This window comes from Filicampus tigris, chromosome 19, assembly GCF_054856515.1.
Source record: "Filicampus tigris isolate MCC_2025a chromosome 19, RoL_Ftig_1.0, whole genome shotgun sequence".
NCBI classification, from domain to species: Eukaryota; Metazoa; Chordata; class Actinopteri; order Syngnathiformes; family Syngnathidae; genus Filicampus; species Filicampus tigris.
Window position 1 is genome coordinate 318,547 of NC_141235.1, and position 16,393 is coordinate 334,939.

At 56.8% G+C, this 16,393-nt stretch overlaps 3 protein-coding genes across 6 annotated transcripts; all 3 read right to left on the reverse strand.

The window, feature by feature from the left end:
- Positions 1-106: 106 nt before the first annotated feature.
- grb7 (growth factor receptor bound protein 7) lies at positions 107-4,035 on the reverse strand. Of its 2 annotated transcripts, XM_086016087.1 has the most exons (14): positions 3,701-4,035; positions 3,413-3,539; positions 2,955-3,032; positions 2,739-2,895; positions 2,548-2,669; positions 2,106-2,180; positions 1,767-2,015; positions 1,587-1,685; positions 1,427-1,510; positions 1,229-1,345; positions 1,069-1,126; positions 910-997; positions 619-712; positions 107-519 (listed from the first exon to the last, which is right to left on the reverse strand). In XM_086016087.1, the coding sequence occupies exons 1-14, from the start codon at positions 3,796-3,798 to the stop codon at positions 358-360; spliced, it is 1,608 nt and encodes a 535-aa protein (XP_085872213.1). In that variant the 5' UTR covers positions 3,799-4,035; the 3' UTR covers positions 107-357. The 2 variants fall into 2 exon arrangements, with proteins under 2 accessions (XP_085872213.1, XP_085872214.1); XM_086016088.1 differs by lacking the exon at positions 619-712.
- An 834-nt stretch (positions 4,036-4,869) lies between these two features.
- Positions 4,870-10,072, reverse strand: arf2b (ARF GTPase 2b). 3 transcript variants are annotated; one of them, XM_086016095.1, is made up of 5 exons: positions 9,905-10,072; positions 8,035-8,192; positions 7,272-7,382; positions 7,060-7,184; positions 4,870-6,063 (listed from the first exon to the last, which is right to left on the reverse strand). In XM_086016095.1, the coding sequence occupies exons 2-5, from the start codon at positions 8,180-8,182 to the stop codon at positions 5,902-5,904; spliced, it is 546 nt and encodes a 181-aa protein (XP_085872221.1). In that variant the 5' UTR covers positions 8,183-8,192; positions 9,905-10,072; the 3' UTR covers positions 4,870-5,901. The 3 variants fall into 3 exon arrangements, with proteins under 3 accessions (XP_085872221.1, XP_085872222.1, XP_085872223.1); XM_086016096.1 differs by having other exon boundaries at positions 9,796-9,957; XM_086016097.1 differs by lacking the exon at positions 9,905-10,072 and adding an exon at positions 9,402-9,746.
- Positions 10,073-11,089: 1,017 nt separating this feature from the next.
- Positions 11,090-16,281, reverse strand: map3k14b (mitogen-activated protein kinase kinase kinase 14b). Its single transcript, XM_086016080.1, has 14 exons — positions 15,943-16,281; positions 15,516-15,591; positions 14,862-15,276; positions 14,556-14,690; positions 14,288-14,417; positions 14,094-14,222; positions 13,793-13,897; positions 13,460-13,623; positions 12,945-13,095; positions 12,218-12,763; positions 11,917-12,014; positions 11,734-11,842; positions 11,536-11,636; positions 11,090-11,402 (listed from the first exon to the last, which is right to left on the reverse strand). Exons 1-14 carry the CDS (start codon positions 16,160-16,162, stop codon positions 11,238-11,240), a joined length of 2,544 nt encoding a protein of 847 aa, XP_085872206.1. The 5' UTR covers positions 16,163-16,281; the 3' UTR covers positions 11,090-11,237.
- Positions 16,282-16,393: the final 112 nt, after the last annotated feature.

A 16,393-nucleotide genomic window follows, 5' to 3' on the forward strand; every position in this document is an offset into this window, starting at 1 on the left:
CGCGTTGCATACCAGGTCCAACTCGACGGATTCGGACTGACGCGTGTTAGCATATTGGAACGCGTCATTCGGGGCGCCACCTTTTCAAACTCATGCATGCAATCAGTTTTTCGTAGCAAATCTTTTATTTGACGTGTAAAAGAGAATATTTACAACGCTGCTTGGAAATGTCCAAAATGCTGCGCTCAAATGGGGGAAAAAACAAAAACAAAACATTCTTGCATCGACAAGAACTTGTGAGGTCGTCTCCTGTTAACTTGAAGGCGCATGAAGACAAAGCAGTTGAAAACGGGTCGGCGGCCGGTCGGCGGCCGGTCGGCCTAAGAGGGGGGCGTGGCCTCAGGCCGGCCGGTCGGCCTAAGAGGGGGGCGTGGCCTCAGGCGGCGCCACGCACGGGTGCTTGAGGCAGACGGGCAGGATGCCCTTGTTGATCTGGTGGAACTCCACCAGCTGCACCAGGTCCGAGAACAGCGTGGCGCCGTCGTCCATCGTCAGGTACTGTCGCCCGCCGTCCTCGCACTGCAAACACACACACACACACACACATACAGGCCACGCGCCGTCAGCTCGTTCGTACGCGCGCACGCACGCACGCACGCACGCACACGGAGCGCTCACAGGGATGACCAGGAAGTGTTTGGTCTTCAGCTCGAAGCACAGCGACAACACGAAGCACTGGGCGTGCTGCTGGCTCGCTCGGATCAGGAACGTCCTGCGCACGCGCACGCGCACGCACACGCACACGCACACGCACACGCACACGCACAGCGATGCCGAGGCACCGACGTGAACAAACACACACGCACACAATCCATTTCCACACACAAGGAGGGATGGCGTCGTGTTGTGTGTCGGCGCTCTCAAAGTAGGCCACGGCGAAGCGGTTGCCGTGGCGACCGGCGGGCTCACCCGTCCAGCGGGCCCCGCTCCTCCATCAGCCTCTGCGCTCGCTCGCGGGACGCGCCGGCGTGGAACCACGGCTGGCCGGCGTGGAGCGCTGCCGACACAGCCGCAAGGTGACCAAGACGCTCAAAACCGAGCAAGCAACCGACGCCGGCGGCAACTTACGGGCCGGTCCCGAGGCCGAGCTCAAGTTGGGCAGGCTGCAACGCAGAGCTTCCCGACGCTGAGGCCCCGGCGCGCGCGCACAATAAAGAAGGAAAACGGTCAGAGCGCAAGCGTGACGTGACGTGAGCGGCGGCGGCGGCGGACCGCGCCCCCTCCGCACCCTCCACGCTCGTCCCTCCTGCCGCTCGCCGCGCTCCGCCTCGCTCGGGTTCTCGATGACTCGACCGCCAGAACCTCCGGAAAAGTCCATGGCCACCAGGCTGGCCTCCGACTTGGCCTGCACGCACGCACGCGCAAAAAGTGGCTTTCATCGTGTGCGTGCGCGCGCGCCTGCCTGCCTGCCTGCCTGCGCGCTCACTTTGCCGTCCGTCAGGTTGCTTCCGTCCAGACTTGGGCGGGTCCACTTGGACTGTTGGAAGTTGCGCTGCAGCTGCTTCCCATACTGATACACGCACACGCCAAACAGGTCCAATGAGGTTGACGGCGCGGAGCGTTGGGCAAAAGCATCCGGGTCCAACCTTAAACAATCGGAAGGCCGACGTCCAGCAGGTTCTGCTCTGCTCGCTGTCGGCGCACAACATCTTCACGTGGTGAAGGCGCAGCGGACTTCCTGAGGACTGTGCGCACGCACAAGGAAACGCGCCCGGATGAGGTCCCATTCGGGCTTTGTCGAGGCGCAAACGGCCAAGGTGACCGACCGTGATGGCGAAGCAGAAGTTTTGGGGCGCGGCGTAAAGTTTGCGGCCGTTGACGACGTTGTAGACGTGAAGGTCGCCGAGGTCGGCCACATACTGCAGGTGTCGCGGGGCCTTGGACGCGCCTTTGGACGAGCAGTAAAGACCCGAGCGGCGCAGGAAGAAGTGCGCGCCCTTCCACGACTTGCGCGCGCAGTCCTTGACGCGGAGGAAGCCTTGGACCTCGGGACACGAGCCCGAACGGACCAGCTCCTGAAAGCGCGCCGCCGCAAAGTCACGCACACTCACCGCGCTGTTCCGCACGCCTGCGCGCCGGGTTAGGGTTCGTCACGTTTGCGCGACCTGTACGAGCTGCTGCGACGTCATGGGTTTGCCGCCGTCCGCGCTGTCCGAGATCATGGCGTCCGGGAAGAAGAGCTGGGGGCACAACGTCGCGGTCAGAAGGACGTCACAATGTCACCTGCCTTGCCAACAGCACACCAATGGCGTCATCATGGCCGCACGCGCGTGCGCACAAACGCACTTGACCCTGAAACGCACACGCGCTCACGTGTGCGCGCCAGCTGTCAATCACGGCGCCGCGTGCCACGATGACATGTTGACGTCACGGTGCGTGATGATCAAGTTAGGGTGCGATGATGATGTCACGCTGCCATGGCGAGGTCACAATGTTGATGAAGTCAGTGCGACGGGTTGAAGTCACAACGATGATGTCGTCACGGCGCTGCGCCGTGATGACATCACTGACCGTGACATCACGACGGGGCGAAGAGTGCGTCCGTACCGCCGGCTTTCGGAAGAACTCGTACTTGGCGTAATTCTTGCAGAAGACGAGCCGCGCGTCGGCCTTGACGGCCCAGCCGGCCTGGACCTCCAGCACCGCCTCGTGGTCCTCCAGGCACCTCTCTGGGGGGAGGCGTCGGCTCGTTCAGGCGCTCGTGCGGGCGCTCGCCCTGGCGCGCGCGCGTTCCTTACCGAGGCCGAGCGCGGGATGGACCTCCATGAGGGCCCAGTTGTCCCGCTGGCCGCAGCCCGCCGCGCTCGCCAGCATGCCGCAAACGTCCATCGCCGTGGCGCCGTCGCTCACGCGAAGCGAGCGGGCGCGCTCGTCCTCGCCGAAAACCTTCAGCAGCTGACACACAAAGCGAGCGGCAAGCCATGGCGGCTGTGCGGGGATGTGTTGGGGCTCACCTTGCCGTCTGCCGGCTGGCCGCCGTTGGCGCTTTGGGGACTCCACCTGCTGGCTTGCAAGCTGCGCGGCTGCTGCGGCTGCACCACACACACACACACAACATGCAGGCCAGAACACGTGTGCAAAGGACGGCTATATTTGTGGAAGGGAAACACCCCCGCAAGACGCGGCTGTATTCGGGTGAACAATTCAGAGACAAACTTCTTCCCACGTGAAGCGAGAAGGGAGCGCCAAACCAGCCCGACTAGAAAGTTGCGCTCAGATGAGTGCGTGCGCATGTTTGCAAATGCCAAAGGAAGAGAAGAGAAGAGAAGAGAAGAGAAGAAGAGAAGAAGAGAAGAGAAGAGAAGAGAGCCACAGGTGACACGCAGCTGTCAGCTGCTGTCAGCCACGACTCACTCAGGACAAACGACGACGAGTAGTGCGTGGCGTGCGTGTGCCCGCGACCGTGACTCACGCTGTCGTTGCCGGCCGGCGACGAGGGCGTCGCCATGGCGACGGGAGAGCGGGAGGGGCCGCACAACTCCGGGAACGGGTTTGGGACGGGCGGAGCCGACGACGAGAAACGTTCGCTCCGGTTGCCCCTGCATGGAAGACAAACGCAAACATTCACCGTGCACGGGGGAGGCCGCTCAATGTCGTGCACATGCAGACAGACAACTGAATGGTCGCCACGCAAGCAATGTCAGCGAACCGAGTGGCGCCCAAAGTGGAAGGCTGCCGCGCTGGTGACGTCATGACGCACCTGCTGTTGACAGACGTCCCGCTGGCGATGCTGATTGGCTGGGAGCGGCGCACTTCCGGCCGGGTGACGTCGCCCTCCAAACTTTCCTCTTGCGACATCGTGAAGGCGCCACAAACGTCGTCTGGCGCTCTCGCTCGCTCGCTCGCTCGCTTCTGCTTTTCCACTTTTAGGCTAGCACACCGCGGCCAAACGCGACATGCACAACACGCAACGTGACACACACCAGGACGCGACACTCACACAGCCAACCGGCGCGACGGCGTTTCGTCTCCGTTTCCCGGCGCGCACCTGCCCGCCGCCCAGCTGTCAGTCATCATGGCGATGATGACGTCAGCGAAGGCCGACACCTTTAGCGGGTCGGCCGCACGGGGAGGGGCCACGCGCGACCAGATGAGCACGTGACGTGGCTACGTCACCAACGCACCTGCGGGCCCCCGGAAAAAAGGAGAAAAAAAGCCACAATACAATAACGACATTAAAAGTCAATCGATTAAAGTAACAACCTGAATGATTCTTTTATTCTAACGAATACTAAGACATTCAAACGGAACCAAGCAACTGTTGTCCAAATGAACATTTTAATTAGAACAAATTCTACAAATGACTACATACAGATGATTAAAAGCAATTGAAAAGTAATCAACTTTAAAAAGAAACTTTATCATAGTTTCCCAATTTAAGCTAAAATTGCTTTTCTGTTCAAATGAGGTGGAACTCATTTCAAAATAGAAAAGTGACTGTTGTACACATACAGAGCATGACATTAAAATGTAAACGTCATACTAAGAAAAATGTCAGCTTTCGTGCATGTTGTTTGACTGAAAGTACGGAGCCTTAGAATAGGGTCAAGTTAAAATTGTGAATTCCATTGATGACTGTTGAACAATCAATATAACTCTCATGTTCAATATAGATGAAGTGTCATGAAATTCGTTTGAAAGTTACAAGTGTGCTAGCGAACATAATGAAAATCCCAATCCGTTGAAGATTGGAAATTGTGCAGTTTCGATACTTGCGACGTCGTTGCAAGTTTATGCACATTGATTATGATTAATTTTAGACGTTAGAATCAAATGATTGATCAATATGTGATACGGTTAAAAAAACAATTGCCTAAAACAGAGACGTAATAATGGCGCTTGAAACTAAGGTGAAATGAAACAGCCGAGTGTTGTACAAATAAACGTTTATTCTGATGAAAACTGATCCAAAGTGAAATGCAACCGCGGACTGTGGCCGAAATGAACATTTCCAATCTTGTTGACGCTCCTTTGGCGCCACCTGCTGGAACGGTTGGGTACACAATCCGTTCGAATGGCGTTAGCGGTGCGTGGTGACGTCATGGCGCGCTTTTCTTTTTTCGTTGTTTTTGGATCAAATCATGTTTTTATTTTCCTTTCATGTGTTGAGGAAAGCCCACACAAACAGTTTACACATTTACAATCATTGCGGGCCGACTCCGCCGCCCGCCGACTCCGTGCCCGTCCGGAGCGGCCGTCTCGTTGGGTGCCTAAATCCTTCATCGGCACCAAACGGCAACCGCCAGCGACCTGAAGAGTTGCTGGCTGGTGGACACGTTTCCTTTCCTTTCCTTTCGTTTGTTTGTTTGTTGGAGTCAAAACGGCTGGGATGCTTTTGGTTGGCTGCGCAGTCAAAAGTACAAATCGAATCGCGTGACAGGAAGAACGAGAAGAAGGACAAGAAGAAAAAGAAAAGTTGCTTTGAAATGTCGACAATGAAGCTCGTCACAAAGTCTTGTTGACTCCTCCCACAAACGCGCCTTGTGCTGGGGGCGGGGGGGAGGTAAAGGGAAAGGCTCTGTTTCCAGAGACAGCATGATTTTCATGATTGACAGCAGGGGGGGGGCGTGTGAACTCTGACCTGATACAGGTTAAATGCTTCTTACAGGAGTGAAATGACATCTAGCAATCAGGCGTTTAATACAGTGAAGGGGGGGCATTGAAAACCATGCTTCCTCTGGGGAGGGGATGGGGGGGCGTGGCTGCAGACTGAGAGGGACATTTGGGGCGTGAAAGGACACCAGCGTTATTCCCATCCCTGCCCACAGCGGACCCCCGTAACGAGCGCGAGAGGGGGGTGGGGGGTGGGGGGGAGATCGTGGGTCAGACGGAGCGAGGGGGTGGGGGCGGGGTGCCGGCGCGGTGAGTGGAAAGAGAACAAAGAAACAAGAAGAGGAGCGCTCATTTCTGGTTCTTGAGCTGGTTGGAGAGCCAGTCGAGGCCCTCGTAGAGGCCGTCGCCGCTGGTGGCGCACGTGGCCTGGATGTACCAGCTGCGCTGGCGCAGCGAGTGCAGGCCCAGCTTGTCCGTGATCTCGGCGGCGTTCATGGCGTTGGGCAGGTCCTGCAAGGGAGTTGGCGCAGCGTCAGTCTTAGCTGTGGTCAGCACCAACGTGCGCCGGCCCGATGCACGCTGAAGCTCGCATCTCGCAGAGTGCGAGCGTTGGCTTGGCGAGTGTATGCGCAAAGTCCGAACGTTGGCTCGTCGTTGGGCTTCATTCAAGGTCCCAAACGGTGGCGAAGACCTTCGCCGGGCGCGCGTCCACAGTTTAAACGGTGGCAAAGCGCTTCTCTTGCCGCCATTGCGACAAGAAAAATGATTGGCAAGCGTTCAAACTGTCGGTGAACGTCTTTGCGACCTTGAACGAACCCTGACGAAAAACTAACATTGACGCCGTGCGCACGCTTGCAAAGGAGCGGCGCTCAGACACATACGTACGGCCTTTAAGGATTCTCTTCAGCTGCCCAAAACACAAGCCGGCACGCAGGAGCCCAAAAAGTCCAAGTCAGTGGGCGCGTGCAGAGGGCAAAAGTGCAGAGGGTGGCGGCCGCGCTGGCGCGAGCCGGCGCCAGGCCAGCCCCCGCCGGCTGGCTATGCGTGGCGTGGCGTGGCGCCGCCTTAGACATGGCACGCATTCTTAATTGTTAGTAACAATTTGGACAATGGTTTAGTGGGCTCACTTCAAGTTTCCAAATGCTGACATTTTCAGCCAAATGATTCCCCGATTTCTGTCATTCTCCATCAAAGCCGAACGATTGTTTCCGTTTTTCCAAAAGACGACATTTCAAACAGCATCCGCTTTTAATTTGGAAGCAACATTTTGGTGACAGACCAAACTCACCCAACCCAATCAAAATCAAGTGATCTTTGTGCATTTTCCAAACGGCCATATTTGAAATAACGACTCGAGAAATACATTGACAGCTTCAAATCGTTGCTAGTTGGCACCGTGCAAATTCTGCTACTCGAGTGGCCCGATTGGCAAGAGGCCCCCATTGGCATCACGTTGGTAGTGGAAGCAGCGCAAACGGTGCGCAGCCGTCGCATCGTGGCACCGACCTGTTTGTTGGCAAAGACCAGCAGGACGGCTTCTCGGAGCTCGTCCTCCGACAGCATTCGCGACAGCTCCTCGCGGGCCTCGTTGACGCGCTCCCGGTCGTTACTGTCCACCACGAAGATCAGACCTGTGCACACGCTCGCACGTCAACACGCTCGCTCGCACGTCAACACGCTCGCTCGCACGTCAACACGCTCGCTCGCACGTGGCTGACCTTGGGTGTTCTGGAAGTAGTGGCGCCACAGTGGGCGGATTTTGTCCTGGCCGCCCACGTCCCACACAGTGAAACTGATGTTCTTGTATTCCACCGTCTCCACGTTGAAGCCTGCAGGCAGGGGGACAGCAAGCGCACAATGACAAGGTGCAGACAACTGGTGGCTGAGTCATTCTGCTACGAGGGCGCCCTCTAGTGGTGTCCACTCCATCTTCAAACTCTGTCTCATGTTCAAGCAGCTTCAACTGGTTTTTTTTTCTTTTTTCTTTTTTGTAGTAATGCAGTTCATTTGTCAAATCCAGGCCCGTTGTGTTTGCACGTTTGTTGTTTAACGTTTGTGTGCATTACATCTGAATTGAATGGTGACTTGAGTCCATTTGTTACTTCCCTGAATTGCGTGTTGTTGTTCAAAGTGTGCACAAGGTTGCGACGCCCATTTTTGAAGCAAAACCTCTGCGGGACTTTTGATGAGCACTACCTGACCGTTTTTTTTGTGTGTGTTGGCCAATCAGGTGGCACTTGGACAGCTAACAAGTTTGTGCAAAGTTGGACAACGCATGCATGCATGCATGCATGCATGCATGCATGCAGCGTTCAAGCACGAAAGCAGGCGTCTCCATTTTGGCGGAATCTAATCAAAGGAGTGTTTCGATGACTGCCATCCAGGGTTACAGCTAAGCCTTTTTTTCCTTCGGCTATTCTGTTGTAATCCATCCATCTTCTCAAGCTCGTTACCAAAAGAGACGTGGCCGGGGACACGTACCGATGGTGGGAATGGTGGTGACGATTTCGCCGAGCTTGAGCTTATACAGGATGGTGGTCTTCCCTGCGGCGTCCAGGCCCACCATTAGGATCCTCATCTCCTTCTTGCCAAACAGGCCCTTAAAGACGCTAGCAAACATGTTCCCCATGGCGACGACGCTGCCGGGAGGAGGAGAAGCACATCAGCGGCGGGCTCACGAGACAGCGATAGGAATGCATTCATCTTTTGCGCGTTACAATCTCCACTTCTTTCGGGGGCGGTCATTTCATTACGCGCGCTTCCGCCGCAGTCGACCGACAAGCCGCGTCCTTCATCGTGCGTTGGGTGGCGATGGAACCGCTGTGTTCAAGTTTGAGCCCGTTGGCCTTACTCGCCTTTGCGAGGGGGTTAGGGTTACCACTAGTGAGGCCATACAACACAGGTCCTAGTTTTAATCAAGACGATGCCATTTCTGCAAAGGGCACGTTCATGTTAGAATACCCTGAAAACACTTCTTGAGTTGAAGTTGACAAAAGCCACCTCAAAAAATTTGTAAGAGCCTTTATCATGCCCCACGAAAAAGACATACTCCAACTTTTTCTATGCTTCCGCCAAATGTGACGTCAATTGGTCGATTGGCAGTAGCGCTATCGGGACCCGCCGCCGGCCAGGTCCCTCGTGATGTGACTCGGACAGGCCATGAAGGCTCATCTTTTCCATGGCTTCCAAGGCTAATTTCGGCAACTGCAAATGCTTATCAACTGCGCCGCGTTTATTCCTTTCTAAGGTTCGACAACTTATCGAGCCTTCATTTTGACGCGTTTTTAGAGTAGCAAACTTACGCACACCACATGACCTGAACGCAAGTTGCAAAATGTTCAGCTCTTGACCGTTATTTTGTCAGCCCGGGCCCTTGACGTTTTTGAGCGACTGAGTACCAAGGCGATTAACACTTTCCACAAATGCCACTGTCAGAAAAGCCGACGAGTCTGCTTGGATCGGCCACTTGAACTTGCGGACCTCAAGAGTTGTTCCCTCAAACGTCCACTTTGCAGTGATTCGCGACTAGGGGAACGAGTGGACGATTATCAGCAGCCTCTTTGGCGACTACTCAGTGGCATGCCACTGGAATGGCCTTTCAACGAGCAGTGTGGCCATGTTGCTGCCGACATTGTTGATCTGGAAGCTCCAAACAAAACGTTGCGGATGGTTCACGTCACGCGTACCCACGCAAATTTGTTCGGGCGGGCGCCATTTGTGCTGTTCAAGTCGAACGTTTGTCGTCGCCAAGCCAAGCTGACTAATCGCTCGAGCGGCCCGCCGCTCCACCGTCGACCCTTGAACGCCACCGAACGACCAAACAAGCCAAGCCCCAACAACTGGCTCACCTTTCTTTACAACGGGGGCAAAAGTCAAACACGTGCGGGTGATGCGTGCCTTTGACAGGATGAATTTTGAAAGGATGAAGTTGACGGCAGCTCGCGCCGATCCCGTTAGCTTCATTTAGGGTGGATACGTTAGCTGCTTAGAATTAGCAATTTAGCATTAGCTGCCCCATCCCGGGCGTCATCGGAAAGAAAAATATTTCGCCTTTACAAAGCGCTTTAATGGTGACCGATGCACCTACTGGCAGCATTTCATCTAAGCACCGGTGGATGAAGCGGAGCGATAACGGGGGAGAAGCAAAGTTGCGAGAGGAGCCTTCCGCAAATCGGCCCGTTAGGAGAAAGTCGAGCCTCGCCGCTAAATGCCGCGTCACAGCACAGGCGAGGCGGACGTCACCTCGCGCCAAAGCCTCGACCATTAAAACGCTGCGTTCGGATGCGTCGACGTGGCGTCCCACAGCCCAGGAGTGTCCGTGAGCCGCCGTCGTCTTCGGGGGCGATTTTACCTTTTGCCGAGCTTTCGCTTCTCTTCCGTTAGACTGGCCGTCACTCCAAAATGGCGTCTTGCGCAAGCAACAAGACGCCGGCGCTGCGGCTCGTCCTACTATCAGATGGCAGCCAATCGCAGCGCGCCCGCTCCAGCGTTGGTCCCGCCTTCTCCACGGCGCCGTCCAATCGCAGCGCGCCCGCCCGGACCACGTATATAACGGTGCACAAATTGTCGCGGAAGTGCGCTCATTAAACAAAACTATTCTTTTGAACATATTCATTTGGCGTGACGTGACAAAAAAAAAAAAACTTAACACTAACTTCTTTGACTATTGAAATATTTGTACTTTTCAATTCCTGTACTTACGTAAAAGTAAAAAGTCAAATTCTCAAATGAACGTAGTACAAAAGTAAAAAAAAAAAAATTGGTTTACTAATGCGCAAGCAATTTCCGCATCGGGCCAAACAGGTTGAAGCACTTCCTTCCGGTCCAGGTGACCGGCGGAGCCCCATGCCAGCCAATTGGGACAAAGCAACTGTAGAAGTATTCAAACGGCGACGCTTTGTTACACCATGGGCGCATTCGGAAATGCGCGGCGAGTTCGCACCAGTCCACTCCGTGCGTTTGGAAATTCCGAGCGTTGTTGGATTGTGCGATGCGGTTATTCAAAATGCACCCAAAAGGGAGTGCCGATGCGCACTCGAGGTGCTCCAACCGGGAGCAGTCCAAATGCAAACAGTTCAAGCACGAGCAACTGATTGGTTTGGACCAAGTCCGGTCCTTGAGAGCTCCCGTCCAGCCTGTTTTCGATGGCTCCCTCCTCCCAACACACCAGATTGGAAAAGTATGTCTTTTAGTGGTCCCCAACACACCCCGCTAACGTTCTCTCAGTAGCACCACTTGGAAGGTTTGGAAAATGAGGCCGTTTCACAGATCAACGCAAAATTGTTTGGATGTGTCTGCCGTAAAAAGCCGTCTTCAAGAGCCATGCCCCAAATTAAACTGAAATTCAATCCTTTTGTCAAAATTCACAAAGTGAGGGCGCATTCATCTCTGCTTGCAGAATAGATGATCACCATCATTATTATTATTCCACACAACTGTCTTAAGTTGAAGCAACCATCATTATCTCTCTCACACAAACAATCATCAGCAGAAACAACAAGACAACCTTCTTTGAAGATGAAAACAAAAACAAAAATTGGCTTCTTTTGATGTTTAGTGTTGCTGCTTTGAGGCAAAGAAAGTTAGCATGCGCTCCTTTCATGCCGTAGCGGCAGGCGGCCCAACGAGAGGGCGCCCTCCGCCGATCCGGAGTGAAACATCAGGCCGATTGCGACGAGTCCGGGTCATTGGCGGACTTCCAGTTTGCCGTCTCGAACTCGCCACGTCCATCGCGGGCACGAGTCAGGTGCGTCCACGCAGCGAAGCCGCACACAAGACTCGCAGATCTCCTGCCGGAAGCACACCGACTTACTGTCCGGCATCTCCAAGGTGAAGGCGCTCGCCGGCATCTGATTGGAAGACAGGAAGCGATGTCACCAACCACATCATGGTGTCAGACCGTTCCCAACCATGGAAGTACAGCAGAACCCCGTGAACGGGGAGGGAAACCCAACGTGGTCAGTAACCCAACGTGGCGGTCACCTGCTCGCTGATTCCGACGGCCACGTGTCCCACTCGGACCTGCCGCCGTTCCCGGATTCTCAGGTGCCGCCCTCGAGCATCCTCGATCCAAACGTCCACGCCTGACGCGGGGGGGGATTGTGTGGGGGGTCACATAAGCAAACGCGACGCTCGAGCCGCATCCCGCCGCGGCCGCTGCCTGCCGTTCTGCGGCGTTACCTTCTAAGCGGCGCGACGGGGGTCCCCGTGCCCACGCCAAACTTTCCGGCTGACCCCCGCTAGAGGAGAAGACCCCTGAGCTTAGGTCGTCCGATGAGCACTCCGAGTCCTAGGGGGGGACGATGTATAGACCACATTGAAATGGATCCAGTTGAACGCAGGCGTGCACAGCCACACCCACACCTTTGCTGAGGGTTGCGATGAGCTGCTGAAGCAAGAGGGGGGGTCGTCTCGCGGCTGGGGGGACGGGGTCCGCGGGCCGGCATGCCTGAGGGCAGCGCCTAGCGAGACACAAAGCAAGTGTGTGAGCACAAAGTGCCTTTGGCTAGTGCTTGGGAGTCAATCCTTTGTGCTTTTTGTTGAGTGTTTCGACAGAATGTGTTGCGAGTGTGGGACTAAACGGTGCGTGTGAGAGTCTTTCAGTAGTGTGTGAGAACCAAAAACACTTCTGGAGCGATGCGTTTGCGTTTTTCAACCGAGTGACCTTCTGGGAGGGGTTGCGGCTCGCCGTCCAAGCCCCCCGTCCGCTGGCCCCTCCGCAAAACTGGGAAAACATCCAGCAGGGCTCGGAGGTATTGTGTCGCCGCCGCCTCGTCCTCCTCGCTGTCCTCGTCCTCGCAGTCCCCCTCATAGTCCTCGCAGTCGCCGTCCTCTTCCCCCACGTAAATGTCCAAGTCCGAATCCGAGTCCGAGCCCCAGGGGGTCTCGTCCAGCAGAGACGCAGGCCGGCCGTCGTCCTCCGGGTTGTCTTCCTCATAGTCCTCGCAGTCGCCGTCCTCTTCCCCCACGTAAATGTCCAAGTCCGAATCCGAGTCCCAGGGGGTCTCATCCAGCAGGGACGCAGGCCGGCCGTCGTCCTCCGGGTCGTCCTCCGGGTCGTCCTCCGGGTCGTCCTCCGGGTCGTCCTCCGGGTCGTCCTCCTGGGCCGCCGCCGTCCGCCAGGGGCTGACCCAGCGCATGGCGGGCGCGGTCCGGGACGCCTTCAATTTGTCGCGGGCCGTTTCAAGCGAGGCGCTGCTCACGCCGCCGACTGCGCAGACAAGAAGGAGGAGGAGGAGGAGGAGGAGGAGGAGGTGTGGTCACCTGGCAGGCTTCGGCAACAGCTAATCAGGTGGCAGAAGCGCTTTCACTCTACAGCTTAGGTTGACATGCGCGACTGCAGCGCTCCCACACATGCTAGTGGAAAGCTTTTTGCTCGGGCGCGGACGTACCCGCCGTGAGCGCGACGGCGGTTATCCTCCGAAGCCGCGCAGCCGAGGCGCGTCTATCGGGATCCTTGCGCAGTCCGGCGCGCAAAACTTTGAGAGTGGAGCGCCGGCAGCCGGCCGGCACCTCCCACAGCGGCGGCGGCTGCGTGACGATCTGACAAACGAAAGCGACGGCGCGTCAGGCATTCCTACACGCAAGTGACACGAGGTTAAGAAATGCATTTGAGCAAAAAGATTGAATCGATAAATACATTCCAAAATGAGTGGAATGCGTGTGTGTGAAAGTGCATTTGAAAAGATTTGGCGAGCGACCGCTCAGTCGGGTCCGTCTGTTAGCATTTTGTTCAGTGTGGGACAATTGTTGGTGCTCTCATTTTGCATCGCTGTCCTTGTACGTTTGTTCCGGTCCCCAAAACCTGCGCAAGCGCATGGGCAACTGCGGCTCTCCGTGCCCACACGTCAGGACATCGCACGACGTGTGCGCGTCTGGTGTTTGTGCGCGGAGAGCGACGTCTTACGTGCAGGCAGAGCGGCTGCGCGTAACGTCCGACCCACGGGTGGCGCCCGTTCAGCATGTGCAGCAGCATGCAGCAGCTGCTCCAAACGTCCGCCTTGCCGCTGGGACCCTGGCCGCTCGCCACCTCGGGGGACATGTGGCTCTCCGTGCCCGGGACGGACCAGCCTGCACATGCGTGCGCACGAAAAAAAAAAGTTGTGAAGCCATGTTTGCATCTTGGCTTGTTTATTTGCGCTGTGCAATTGGCTGGCGACCGGGCAGGGATGCAGCCAGTCACGTGTTCGAGAATGCTGATGATGATCATCATTTGCTTGTGTGCGTGTCTTTTCTTTACCCACAATGTCTCTGGTGATGCGCCCGCTCTCGTCCAGCACGCGAGAAAGTCCAAAGTCGCACAGGAAGCACGTGGTGATGTCGGCTGACAGCAGCACATTGTCCGCTGCATCAACACACACACACACACACACACACAGAGAAGCACAACATGCATACACAATACAAAAACACGTACCCACATGCATCAAACACACACCGCACGCACGCACACGTAACGTGCATTCACACAAGACACGCGCACACACGCAGAGGTTACGAGGATGTGGCGAGTTGACTTGATGCTCAGGCAGCGCCGCGACCTTTGACATCCAGGTGCAGCACGTTCCTGCTGTGGAGGTGCTGCAGCGCCCCCAGAGTTTGGTGCAGGTAGTGCAGGGCCAGGTCTCGGGGCAGGTCGACGCTCGCCCCCAGCAGCTGACCCAGGTCGGCTGCGGAGCGAGCGTTACGCATTGGCGTCGGCGGGCGCGAGGGCTCGGCGGGGGTCAAAGGTTACCTGGCTTCAGGTCCATGAAGAGCATCACGTTGGGACCCTCCCTCACGGCGCCAAACAGGCGCACCACCCGCGAGGACGCCGCCAGGCTCCACGACGTCACTTCCTCCTCGCGGAAGCGACTCACAGGAACCTGAAGGACAGCGAGAGGCACACGCAACACAAACACAACACACATGTACCCAAAACAAGCACACACTCCGGCAACACGCGTGCACACACACACACACACACACACACACACACACACACACACACGGTGGCAGCTGACCTTCTTTGCCGCACACGTGAAGCGCGTCGCGGAGTCGCGTACGCACACGACGTCTCCGTAGGCGCCGCTGTGGATGTGCCGCAAGACGTCGTACTCGCGAGCTTCTCTGTAACGGCCCGCCACGGGACGCAGCTTCTACGCGACACAAACGCACGCACAAACAACACGCTTGGGTTCGTGTGCTGCGCATCGTCTCTGGGCTGTGTATTTCTGCGCGTGGGAACGTGACTCTCGTGCGTCCGTGTGAGTGCTTATGTGTGTTGCTTGTATGTGCGCATCTGTGCACGCGCGTGAGTTTTTGCTGACATTGTGCAAGACGAATCCTTGGTTGTCGTGCGCATTGGTGCTCCAGTCCAGCAGGTGGCGCATGCCGGCGTGCGCGAAGGAAGGGCAAATTGACACGACTTTGCCGGCCGGCGAGGGGGAGGAGCCACTCTGTCTCTGAGCCAACACGGAGGAGGAGCTAAAAGCGGTGGACGCCGGCAGGGGCGACCAATCACTTTCACTTTCACTTGTCTGAGACTGGCGGCTGCCGGTCAGTTGATTCGCGCTTTGTGACGACGGGTGGCCGCCGTGGCGCTGCCGGTCCTTGAAGTGAGGGGGCGGCGCGATGACATCACGCATCATCGCTCGTTCTGCCGAACGAGACCGGCGGGTGTCCGGCAAACTTGACGCGACGTCATCCGTTTCTTGTGGTTCTGCCTCGGAACTGGCTTGTTTCCTGCGCACACGCCAACACAACAGTTGACCGGCCGCCGTCGATGTCAGGGCACACGTCGGCAAGCGGCGGACTGGTCGCACTTGCGTTGACAATGTGTTTGTGCGGGAAGAAGCTAGCGCTAACATGTTTTTGGAAGGCACTTTGAAACGGGGACCCAAAACCCACCGGCTGCGAGGCACCGCGCAAGCCGCTTGGGCGAAAGGCTTCGAGAGAGACACGAGTGGCATGATGCAAGTTACCTGAAGGCGTGGACGAGGCCGAGGCGCGAGCGGCAACGGCGGACGTGCGTCGGGCTGAACTCCTGCAAGTCTTGGCCTGTCAACGCAACAGTCACACACTTTTCCAAAAGTGGCCAGCTCGTGCGTGCTGGGTGGAGCTCCGGGCAGCATTTGCTGTGTCGGGCAGATGGCTGGGAAAAGGCATGATGGGGGCTACGTTGGGTGACGTGACGTGACGTGACGTGACGTGACGCGACGTGACGGGCGGCGGGCGTTAGCTAGCGTGTGGGCCACCAGACCGAGCAAAGTGATGGGTGGGAGAGCGGATGGACTGATATCGGGGCAGCAGAGTGGGCGACATGTTGGATAGGGTGTTGGGCAGACAGAGGGCGGCACGACGGGCACCACGGGTGGTCATCGATATGTGTGCTGTGTGTGCGTGTCTTACTCTCGGCCTGCGCCACGACGGACAGACGCCAAGGTTCCCCGGAAGGTTCCGGCGATTGTCGGGCTTCGTCCAGCAGCTCGGCGGTTCCCAGCAGCATGGCTCTGCCGAGGGGGCGGGCGGACACCCGCCGCCGCCGCCGCTCGTGGCCCGACCCTCGGCCGGGGTCCGGCATGCCACCCGATGTTGACTTCCTGCCGCCTGTCAAAGATGAGAATGACATTATCGTCAGGAACAACTCGGCTAAAAATAGGTTTTGGCGCCACTGCGCCAGCGTGCAGCTGTCTAACTTTGTCTTCGCCACGTTGACACTGGCAGCAACATGCCGCCGTTCCAATTATTCACTGCGGTCGTGCCTGCTTTTTACACAGTGGACCGATATAGTTCCCAAAAACTCCCTGCTAGTGGTTGGGGAGTCGTGAATGAGCGCCAATGTTCGCAATCAACCTACCAA

Coding starts and splice junctions, on each gene's coding strand:
- map3k14b (XM_086016080.1), bottom strand. CDS start 16,162: ATGTCATTCTCATCTTTGACAGGCGGCAGGAAGTCAACATCGGGTGGC. Junction 13,898..14,093: donor GCTGCACCTGGATGTCAAAG/GTCGCGGCGCTG, acceptor GTGTTGATGCAG/CGGACAATGTGCTGCTGTCA. Junction 11,637..11,733: donor CCCGTCGCGCCGCTTAGAAG/GTAACGCCGCAG, acceptor CCCCCGCGTCAG/GCGTGGACGTTTGGATCGAG.
- arf2b (XM_086016095.1), bottom strand. CDS start 8,182: ATGGGGAACATGTTTGCTAGCGTCTTTAAGGGCCTGTTTGGCAAGAAG. Junction 7,383..8,034: donor CACCACCATTCCCACCATCG/GTACGTGTCCCC, acceptor CCCTGCCTGCAG/GCTTCAACGTGGAGACGGTG. Junction 6,064..7,059: donor TGGTCTTTGCCAACAAACAG/GTCGGTGCCACG, acceptor ACTCCCTTGCAG/GACCTGCCCAACGCCATGAA.
- grb7 (XM_086016087.1), bottom strand. CDS start 3,798: ATGTCGCAAGAGGAAAGTTTGGAGGGCGACGTCACCCGGCCGGAAGTG. Junction 1,686..1,766: donor ACTTCTGCTTCGCCATCACG/GTCGGTCACCTT, acceptor GCGTGCGCACAG/TCCTCAGGAAGTCCGCTGCG. Junction 1,346..1,426: donor GCAACCTGACGGACGGCAAA/GTGAGCGCGCAG, acceptor GCGTGCGTGCAG/GCCAAGTCGGAGGCCAGCCT.